The sequence below is a fragment of the Morone saxatilis genome, unplaced genomic scaffold (assembly GCF_004916995.1).
Source record: "Morone saxatilis isolate NCDOM2014 unplaced genomic scaffold, NCSU_SB_2.0 Contig0, whole genome shotgun sequence".
Lineage (NCBI taxonomy): Eukaryota > Metazoa > Chordata > Actinopteri > Moronidae > Morone > Morone saxatilis.
This window is the reverse complement of record NW_023339650.1, coordinates 5328613-5340106: the sequence shown is the minus strand read 5'-3', so window position 1 is coordinate 5340106 and position 11494 is coordinate 5328613. Positions and strand designations below refer to the sequence as shown.

At 43.0% G+C, this 11494-nt stretch overlaps 1 protein-coding gene across 1 annotated transcript in view; it reads right to left on the bottom strand.

Moving 5' to 3' along the window:
- Nucleotides 1-9524, bottom strand: part of adarb2 (adenosine deaminase RNA specific B2 (inactive)) — a gene marked incomplete in the record, with an annotated part of 170743 nt that extends 161219 nt beyond the window's left edge. The window contains 1 exon segment of the mRNA XM_035682212.1: nt 9422-9524. Coding sequence (XP_035538105.1) covers nt 9422-9524 — 103 coding nt within the window.
- Nucleotides 9525-11494: the final 1970 nt, after the last annotated feature.

Below are 11494 nucleotides of genomic sequence, written 5' to 3'. Positions count from 1 at the left end.
TTATATATGTCATTTTGGGAGTCACTGGCAGTCGACCTATTCAGTCATTTAGGTTCGAGGACATTTTGGCTGTGCAAGAACAGAAACCTTGAAGGTGAAACAGCAATAACTAAAGGGGGGCTTTGTAAATGGTCAATTACACTGAAGAACTTGAAGCTAACACATACTAGCCATGCTATCCCTCACATGGTCCTCCAAGAAAAAACACACTACAGTGCAAGCAGAGCGAAGGTACCAGCTTCTCAAGCTCAGAATCTTATTAATGACCTAAAAAAAATCTATCAAAAATGGACAGCAGTGATTATGGTGATTGAGTGTCCACTTCAGCCCAAGTTGTGTGGAGCCATATCAAGGTTAGGACAAGTTACTTTGAGAAAAGACATGCTGCAGTGTGTCTCCACCGGCCACTTGGTGAAATTAACTCGTTTGGAGGTTGTTAAGGTGTAGGATTCACTCCGACCTCCGGAGAGAGCCCTCAGGAGAGGCCCTCTTGTAAAACGCTCCATCTTATTAATGGAAATAAATGCTGTTAGCGCCCCACCCCTCCTCGTCGCCCGCCCCCCCCCCTCCGGCAATAAGACGTGTCTATTCTTGGCTAAAGTCCCCTTCATTAATGTTATCTCAAATAGGCACCCAGTCTGATGGTGAGAGAAGGGACGGCGCACGGTTAAGCTGCTTCATCCAATTTCATTATTCCATATGAGGCGGGGTATCAGTGTTAACTTTGCTATGTCAGCACAGCGGACGAGGTAGTTGTGCTGTCATGTGGCTGAAGCATGACATCAGTGCAGAGGTTCAAGACACAGAGAGTCAACAGTGCTGAGCGCGCCAGCTGACCGAATGCTCTCAAAGGGCATTTGTGTGTGTGTGTGTGAATGTTCATTTTCAAACGTACTCAAATGACAGCTATACACGCTTCATGGCTGACTCTGTATTTTGGAATGAGTTTGTGAAACAGCAAAAAGCTTTTTTTGGTGCACAAGTTCTAACACCTTCTTTAGCTATTTTCTGCTTATGAAATATGTCCCTTTTCACAGTAGCAGCTACCGTGCTGTGAATACGCACAAGCAAGCCGGAGGACAACAATAACAGTGTGTTCGCTGCTAAAATGAGACACAGGAAGGCAGAGAGGGAGAGAGAGAGAGAAAATGGAAGAAGAGAGAGGAAAAGATAAGAAGAGCGAGAGGAAAAAGTGTGAAACTGTGGACTGTCAAATGATCTGGCCTCTCTCCAGGCATGATGACTCAGGGATGATGGCACAGTTAGAGCTAATTAGGATCATAAACTGGAGAAATGTTTTGCCACCATGATGTGTGGGGCGCTTCCACGCTATTGGCAGGACTTCAGATTAGATGTGAAAGCTTGTCCGGACAACATGCTAAAACAGTAAAAACAGCTACACTGAGATTTGATTTGGTGAAATATGTATATAAAGCCTATCCTGGACCATTATGTTTCTGTTTGAAGCTGGCTGTCATGACGCAAGGTCTTGAAAAGGAGAATCTTTTATTAATTTTTTACATTTGGAGCCAATCAAGGTCAGGTGAACTCGTCCCTCTCACTTTTAGAAATGCTATTAACAAAACCTTTCTAAAAAAAAAAAGTAATCATACCGCCTTAAAAAAAAAAAAAAAAAATCTACGAGCAATTAGCTTTTACGATGAACAGCAAGCAGTGCTTGCCAGACGTTTTTTGCCCCAGGTTTCAACTCTCAGGCTACATACACAGTGCCCTTCTTAGTGGAGGCTGTTGGGACTTTATGCAGCCTGAGAGGAAGACTGCAAACATAACTCAGGGCTGAACAAAATCTATTTTTTCAATATCTTTCCAGTAAAAATATAATTTAATCTACAGTATATTTTTATTCACAGTTGATTTCTCCCTAAAAAACTCAACATCAAAGTTAGGCCTGTTGTAAAGATTCAACTAAATTATCTATCATCAAGTCTCTATTGAGAATTCAGAATTTACATCATTTTAAGAAGTGAGAGTTATTATATTCATGCATTCAATGCATAGATTTACATAGTATCTTTTTTGTTGAATAACTCCTGACTTCAACAGCTTTGATTGAACCGCTGTCGGCACAGACCGGACCATGTGACACGGGATCGGAAGTGTTTCAAAGTAAAGCTGGTCGGCCATTGGTCAATGAATCATTTTGTTGACTAACAGAAATAAATCAGCAGCTATTCTTTATATTATTGTCACTTTTCCAATAAAACTGCCAAACATTTGACTGATCCAGACTGTAAAATGGGAGAATTTGCTCATTTTCCTTGTCTTACATTATTGTAAACTGATTTTTTTTTTCTTTTGTTGGTCAGACAAAAGAAGATACATAAACTTGTGCTCTGCGAAACTGTGATGGACCTACTTTCTCTATAGAACAAAGGATTTCAGTAATCAATCAAGAAAAATAATTGTGAGTTGCAGCCCTGTTTCAAAACAAAGGCTGGGAGTTGCTGCTGTATACTGTAAATACACAAGAAGGTACACCTGGATAAAGAGATCACATAGCAGTTCAACGTGCTGCTCCAAAAACATCAAAGATTTTTCATGTTAAAGCTGTTGTGATGCGTTCACTAGGCGTCTGACAGGACATGTATAACACAAAGTCAAATATTTTTAGAGCTGCGGTTCAAACAGCAGTGAAAGGGCTGCGCTTTGACTTGACTTTGTTCCTCACATCCGACGCCACCTCAAACTCTCTTGACAGTCCCTACTAGGCAGCTTCACTCTCTTTTACACCGTCAACTCTCTCATGTTGCGTTGTCTAGTGGACTGCAGACACACAAACACTGACAGGAAGCGATAATGCTGCTGACTTGCTGTGCAACATCTCTGTTTATGAGGACTGACAGTTCGCTGCGAACGGCAGCACACAGGCTCGTACTGTACTCATACCCACACAGGGAAAACACACACACACACACACACACACACAGTCAAATCTATGCTAATACACGCTCACACATGCATGCAAACAAATTAACACACAGACGCATCATCTGATTCGCTCATCATAATTCCCATCGCAGCAGCACATACATTAGCGCCAGTAAACTACACTGCAGTGTACAGTTCTCAAATGTCTCTGAAGTAGTTATTGTTTTGAAAGCGGCTGTGGACAGACTGATGGAGCGTAACACATGACTAACTCAATTAAATTTCGGTGTTTTGTCGTCATAGCAACAAGTGCAACAAGTTATTTGTGATGTGAGTAATACGCTTATCTCTCCAACTGTGGGAGTCATCAAACAACAGACTAATTAACTTAAGTGTCACCTTCTGAATTTTTTTTAATCGGCATCTGTGCTTTTGATACTTGTGATTCATTTTCTCCACAACCTGACGGAGGCGCCTCTCAGCAGCCAATGTGTGTGTGTTACTGAGACATTCTGGCGTGGAATTTGTTTTCTGTGCCTGAACTTTAACTACAATTTCTCACTGCCGAGCTCCAAAAAGCCAAGAGGGACTATTACGAGATAATTACTAATTATGTTAATGTGCTAAAGTTGTGCTATTCCTTTTCCTTGGTCATTTTATCAGCTGTCCTCGAGAGACCACAGTCAGTAGTAATAACCTTTTTTCCCTCAGCTAAACGTTCAGTCAGTTAGAGGACGCTGTGTCCTAAACCGCAGACTCCTCCGATGCTACCCTTAATCAGGAAGTGCCTGTAAATTCACAAAGCCATGCATGCACACACAGAGGAGCGCCGCGCCGTTTCCGTCGGCACTGACCTTCATTAACCTCATAAATGCCAGCGGTGTTTTTGTCGCAGCTCTTAATGCGGTTATCAGCACAAACACAAACAAATGTGACAGAAGTGTTTCAGGGCTAAAACTAGAGCTTTACATCTGTGAAATACATCTCTTTCCCTCCCACGACACATAGGCTGCGTGACATTGGGCTGTCCCAACATAGAAACCAGAACCAGTAACTACTTTTACTACCTTCCCACAACACATACACACACACACACACACACCCCACCTGCTGTGAATAAACCTACATTTGGAAATTGGTGGCATGGACAATTTGCAAGACTGAGCATGATGTGCATTTATTTAAGTCCTCTTCCTGTCTGTGTCTTGCTGCACAAGGATTTTATTTAGGAACAGATTCCAAATGTAAATCTGGGCCATTGCAGAGAATATATTGTGCCGTTACAATGCATATATATAGGTTTACAGGAACTGTTGCACTGTTTTTTTTTTTTTCAACCAGAAAAACACTGACATAACTATACAATTTAGATTAAATATAATCTCGAGAATGAATTAAATAAGAGGCAGACACAGATCAGCCTCTTCCACTTCTCATTTCCATCTGGACTACACATCACAGCACGCCACAATGAACAACAACACTCCACTTACTGACTCAAACACCAGTAAATTTTGGATGTGGACCTGCTTATACCCATCAGTTACTAATGGATACGTCAAAGCCCTATTTTTCAATGAGCTCTCAGTGCACTATTATCTGGCACTGAGAAGATCCCTGACTATATTTATTGATGCTATCGTTCAGGCTGTAACAGACACCATGTGAAAATTGCACTGTATATAACAGACGCCTAATTTACAAAATTGTGTTCAATAAGTTGATTCTGTCATTCTGTAATTGTTTAAAACACTTTAAGTTTGAGGAGGTTGATGAAACAGTAAAAAGGGACTTTAAAGTAACTTCATTACAATTACAAACTCAGCTGCAAAGATGTACTGTAAAATGCTGCATGCCATTTTCAGCTATGCCATTTGACTCTTGGGGCACCCTGGTAGCTCACCTGGTAGAGCTGGCACCCCATGTATTAATGCTGAACCCTTGCTGCAGCGGCCATAGGTTCAACACTGACCTGTGGCCCTTTGCTGCGTACCTCTCTCTCTAAAAGCCCCAAAATATCTAAAAAAATAATTAATTAATTAATAAATAAATTAGTAGTTGCAAAAGACCAAATTGCCGCTCAAAACATTTTTTTTTAGCGTGGCAGCATTTACTGGTTTATGAAAGATGTCATAGCCACAATGTACCCAATTCCCTTCTGACTGAGAACCTTTCTTGCATGTCATGCCCACCCTGTTCCTAATGTACAAATACAAAATGGCTAAAAAATATATTTTTTGTTTAACAAAAGAAATTAAAAATGACTTGGAAATCAAGTAATTTGCAGAGCACAGTCAAAATGTCCTGAAAGATAGGGAGGTGGAGAGGTGAGGTCATTTTAAAACACAGCTGTAATTTATCCACTTTACATTTCATGCCCCTTTAAAGGCTGAAAAATAGTCTAATAGAATCAAAACTGTATATCATCAAACTAAATCAAAGCTATTTTTGTTGCCCATTGCAATACATCACATTTTGGATTTTGATATAAGGTTTTCATCCGACAGTGACAATTACTGAGCATTTTGTGCAGCGACCAGGAATTGAAAATTTTTGGATGCAGAAACATATCTGGCTGAACCTACACATTTTGGATTTCTTAAAAACAGCGAAATGCTAATGGAGGCTCTGCCTTCCTCGGGCTCCACTCTCCATCCTGACCTCTGCCCTCGCCTCACTGCAGCCCCCATCACTGTCCTCAGCCTAAACAGGAGTGGATGAAGCTGTACGGCCGGATATCCTCTCGCTCTTCCCTCCTCTGTTCAGCTGCGTGTCAGAGCAGCCCTTAGAGAGCACAGAGGGCCTGGACGCCGGTCGCCTCCTCAGCCCCACTAACGTCTCCGCTGGTGGCCCCCCGCCTCTCTCTACAACGGGAGCCTCGGATGCAAGAAGGTGATGACCCTCATAGTCAGCCCTGCCCTCTCTCCTACCTCAACTTTCATCACCATCCCGTCAGCCCACACTCGACCCCTCTGCCCGCCATCTCGCCAGGAGCGAGAGCGTAAACAGTAATTGCTACATAAATTATGTTACACTCTGTGTTTTTCACATTTCTCCCTCGGCACTCTTGATGATACGCTGATATACTGTACTGTAGGCTGAGAGTACAGGGTGATAAGTGTGGTTGTAAAAAATAATGTTAGTCTATAAATCTCTGCAGTGCTTATTTTGGTTCTTAAAAAAAAAAAACACATTGTGGATAAAAGACAGGGAATACGTTGTACATATGCCAGAGTTTAAGGTAGGAGAGAGGAAAAAACGTCACGTTATACTGATGATTGACAGGTATTCTTTTGCAGACGATGGACTCGAGCTATATTCGCCCAGATGTTCCTGTACATCACCAAACTGTCACACACCTCCTAAAAGGATTTTATTTGTGGCACTGACACCCCCAAGGGACATAACCATAAATCACAAGGCTGTGATTAATTAAGAGGCAGACACACAGCGTGTCCATGAATCCTTCTAGGAGCGATGACACTGGTCAAACACAGTGCTTAAGGGAGGGCAAACAAATGCAGAGCGAGGGGTACATCCGCACAATGCCGAGCTGACAGGAGCACTGTAACCTGAACGATTCGAGGAGGCAGCGGTTGGTGAAGTGAAGAGCAGCTTTGGGAGCTAAAAACACAGCTGTGTGTGTGATTTCTAGGAATTTGGCGCTTTGGTGACACGAAATGTCAGCAAATGAATCTCTGATCTTTAATCTTCAGTCAGAAGCTATTTGTTTTGCACTACATAAATGAACTATTGCAAAGAAGAGTTTGGTGTGGGGGGGGGGNNGGGGGGGGGGGAGAGAATTAATAGCAGTTGTGAGGTGGAATCTGCTTACAAACCTTTGAATACACACATACATTTTAGTGAGTGCATCTACAAATAATCTGCAGCCTTTTCAAAGGATTAAGTCCCAAATGTCAAGCAATAATCCCTCTGTGACTTTTTTTGCCTTAAGGTCTATAAAAATAATTGTGTGGAATCTCAAGATGATCAGTTGGCATTTGAGATGAAGGATAATAATGATTAAAAAAATAAAAAAATAAATTAAAAAACGCTCAATCCGGCTTTGCGCAATTTTTTGGTCAAGTTTGAAGTAGGAAATAAATCTTTCTATCCTGAACTGTGCTCTTATTTTGACAGTTTAAGACACATTTAAAATTTCTGTGTTTCTGAGAGAGACGGGGAGAAGAAAAACCCACAACCACAGAGAGAAACACACTCAAACAGAAAATAACAGATCTGACTGAATGTTTGAGCTGCTGCTGCACAGTGAGCCCACCTCCTGCCGCTTTGGAGGAGTCAGCGGCCATCAGCACTTCCCAAAGACACAGTTCATTTACAAGCGGTCCCTGAACTGGCCCCTAATGTCCCGTGTTATCAGAATGAATCAGCAGCGCTGATAAATTAGCCGTTCGGAAACACGCTGCGAAGGCCTGTCAGCTAATGTGCGCGCGTTTGTGTGGTACTCATATGCAATGCTTAATGTTGTGGAACCAATTCTGTCGTTTCCATTATGTAAATACATTTGCCTCAGCACTATATTTTATGTATTGTCTCCCTTGTCTCAATTACTTGGGCTATTAAAAATCAAGAGGTTATGGAAATGAGGTGCAGTTGTCTGTTTGTAGTTTGATGACAAGTGCAAAGTGTTTATGAAAGCTCGTTATGCATTCAATTGCAGTCGGATACGTCAACACGCTCCGAGCGTTCATCCATATTCCACAATGCAATGGGGTGGCAAGTCAGTATCTTCAAGCATAAACAACACTAACAGTTGTGTTATCGTCTGTTATAGATATAAATAAATAAAAACAAATGTGCTGTTGCTGTTTTATTTAGATCTTCTCTGCTTTCTTACAGAGGAGGCAGAAAATGTGAAAGTGGAAACAAAAAGATATTTCTGGATGTGTTTGTGGCCTGTGCCAGAGAAAATAGTGTGTGATGCTTCAGTTGGGGTAACTTACTGTTAATTAGCCAGAATACCTCAGGAAATAATCAAGAAAACTAAATCAGGGAGAATCTCCTAGGAGGCAGTTAAGCTTTTAAGTATTGCAGCTTTCCCTGACATATCCAAACAACTCCTTTCTTAATCTTTTTTTTTTTTTTTTAATTTTCCCATGTTTTTCACTGTGAGGCACAATGTGAAATAAGTTGGTGTAAAACTCCAAAATCACAGATTCATTTTAACAGTGAACAACACTAAACTGTGACCACTTTGAAATAGACAAAATAAAAAAATAAAAAAACCCACCACAAAATCTCAAAGTGAGAGGTGGTGGGATGGAAATGTGTGATCAGTCAAAGTGCTGAAAATTATTATTTAAAAAAAAAAAAAAGTCAGTAAAAGCATAAAAAGGTATAAATGTGTATCTGTCGTTGGCAGCAAAAGTGTACATCTCCCTGCAGGTTGCAGAGCATTAAACCACACAGGGGATTTGCTTAGCATGAGCTCCGGTCAGCATCTATTTCAGCACGGCTAAAAGAGCAAATGTTGCTTTGTTATTCAGTCACCGAAAATCAGCATGCTTTCCCTTTTTGATTACTGATATAATTAATAGACAGTATGTCTTAGAGGTTTAACACACTGATGTCACACACACTCTTTCATTAGGTCTACTCTCTGCAGTAGTTTGAGAAATTCTAATTCAAAAATACACACAAATAAAAATAGTGGCATGAATTTAAATATTATTCTAAAAGACTGAACCACTAATGGTATTTTTCTTCTCCTTTCCTCTCCCTGTTGAAGGCCCAGAACTGCTTCTCAAACTTGAGACTTTTTAGTGAATTGAATTAAGCACAGCAGATGACTAAAGTGTAAGCCTTTAATGAAGCAGAAAATAGTTTAACAAGAGACAACGGAATAGGAGTTGTGAATGTGAGGGTGTTAGTACCACTGTATACAGCGGTGACATTTAAGTGCTCTCCTTAAAAAAAATCTTTTAGTTTTATTGGAGTGCATGTGGCGCATTGCTCTCGCTGTACCCTATTAGTCTAAATGTGAAGTCACTGACAGAAACGGATTTAGTAATCGGATTCAGATGATGGAGGAAATCCGTGCCGTTTGCAGTGAGGAAGTTCAACGCGGTGCGCTGACAACGTCGAGACCTGTTCGGAAGCATCAACAATCAGGTGTTAAATAAGGAAGGCGAGCCGCTTTCCTGCACATGGACACGTTCAAACTTCTATTAAAGCGAATTAGTCGTTTCATTTCCCTCGCTGTCCCCCTCGGAGTCAGAGACAGCGCAGGCTTTTGGAGGACAATAGACGCAGCAGCAACTAAACTTTCCCAGGCGAACACAATGCGCCACATAAAGCCGACGGCACGTCTTGAACGGGGGTCCTTTCTCCGTGTTCCCTGTGTGAGAACTGGCAGGAAGCGGCCGCGGACGGTGCGCCGTGCGGAGGCTGGAGCGGCGCGGGGTCGACCGGGCTGCCGTGCGCTCCGACGCCCCGCCAAGGTGCGCGCGACGCTCCGCTCGCGCTGCGAAGGGAAGACACACGGGGGGAAACAAGTGCTGTAAAGTTGTACCTTTTCTCTTCGATCGCCTCCTCCTTCTCCTCTTCAGCTTGCATTTGACCTGGCCGCTCTGAGCCCCCGACGCGCGGCTGCTGTTTCCAAGTACGGATGCCATCAGCGCAGCCTTTGGAGCGAGGCGCAGGAATAACTTGGACTCGGCGGCTCGACTCTCCTTTGTACTTGTCTCTCTTCAGCCTCCGTTGCTCTCTGATAACGCAGCGTCCTCGGCTTTGACGTAGACTCGGACTTTATTTTCGGCTCTCCCTCCTTTTTTTTTTCTTCTTTTTTTGTTATCCCTCCAAACCAGGGGGCAGCGCGTCTTGCTGTTCCCGTATCACCTCTGAAACTCCAGCTCGCCTCCAGCTCACGGAGAGATCGTTCGCAGCGCAGCGTGGCAGCTCTCAGCAGCACTGATACCGGCGCCCCGTCTGCTCCGCTCCTCTCCGACAGTTTTCCGCGCCTCTGCAGAAATTTTGGCATCAGCCACTTTGAATTCAATCATGCAGGACGCCTATCTATTTGCTGCCGAGCTTTCTAATTAGGGTCCAATCGTGGCTGTCTGGGAGGTGTGACATCACCGGCGACACCCACCAACTCACACCCCTTATTCACCCGCTGCTTTTTTAAATGTTTGTTACATTCAGGACTTATTCCTCGCACTTTTTTTCCACACTGCAGGGGGAGTGTGTTCTCTTCCGCCCTCCACAGGGAGGTGGGAGGTGGGGGTGGGGGTCAGGGGTCAGGCTGGTAGGGATTCTTGCTCAAGGGCACTTCAGCAGGTCGGATGCTTTGCAGCATGATGAGGGACTTGAATATGGTTATCCTTGCTGGCGGACTGTTTCCATGTTTACTACGTGCCACCCTGCTGCAAACTCACCACCAACTCCAGGCTAAAAGAAACAGGGTGGTGGTTCTGGACAGAAAAACAAAAATTCTCCTCTCCACACAGTCCGCTGTTACGTGAATCCTTCTCCTCTCCCTCCTTGTTTGTCCACCGAGATTTGGGATTTATCATTTTCTTGCGGGATTATGGATCTGAAAGAAACTCCCTCTCATTCCAACTCTGCTCTAAATTCACTGACAAGTCCTCAAAGGGAGATTACTCTAAGATGCACAATGTTCAATACGCTCACACTCAACAAATAGATCTTTGATATACTGAGTCAAATTCTGTTTTCCAGCTTTATAATTACACTAGCCTCCTAATTACAAAACAATATGTCTTCTTTTATTTTGAAAATCCTGCTTGGTGGTTGCAGGTGACCTTCATCACAGTCGGCACAAACTCTTGTGACAGTGTGTTGCAGTCGCAAAGTTTGAAGAATGTGACATTTTGGCATTTTTGTGTGAAAGTGCAGTGTCGAGGCTTTCAGAAAGCATTTGTGGCTTTCCTAGCTGGAGGTTATTGTTTTATTCCCCCAGCCTCCACTGTGGAAGGTCAGGTGTGTGTTGGGAGGAGGCGCCATGGTACTGCTAGATACAGTCAAGGCCAGTGCAGTGAAGGAAAACAATGCAGATTTTGTTAGGGCCTCATCAAACAAACAATTTTAGTTAGTTTTGTTAGTTTGTGTGTTTGCGCGCTCTATTGAATAAAGAAAAGAATGATATCTTAAAAAATGAGAAAAATTGGTCTTCTGTTGCCTGTAAATGCTGTTATTTTCCCCTAAAAACACCTCCTTTACCCTCACCAGCTTTCATCCATTTTAATGGTAAAAAAAAGACAAACAATTAATTTGCAGAGAAAAAAAAAACAGATGTCAGATTGAAAAGTCACTTTGAGCCTCTGTTGTTAGGTGGAAACATTTCCTCCCGGCCTGAGGGGCAGAGAGAGAGGAGGGAGAGGGTGAGGAGGGAGAGGGTGAGGGGCAGTCCGCCAGGCTGCAGCCTGCCCTCAGGACGCCCACAAATATCCATGTAAATTGCAGTTTAAGAGAAATCAATACAAGTGACAAGTTGCCAATGCCACTATCTGGGGCAGTAATGAAGGTGTGCTAGCAGGGGGGCTGGAGCGTACATAGATAACAGCAAACGTGCTGGGTGGGGCCGAGGTACGGGTCAGAGGCCCATGCACGCACACACACACAC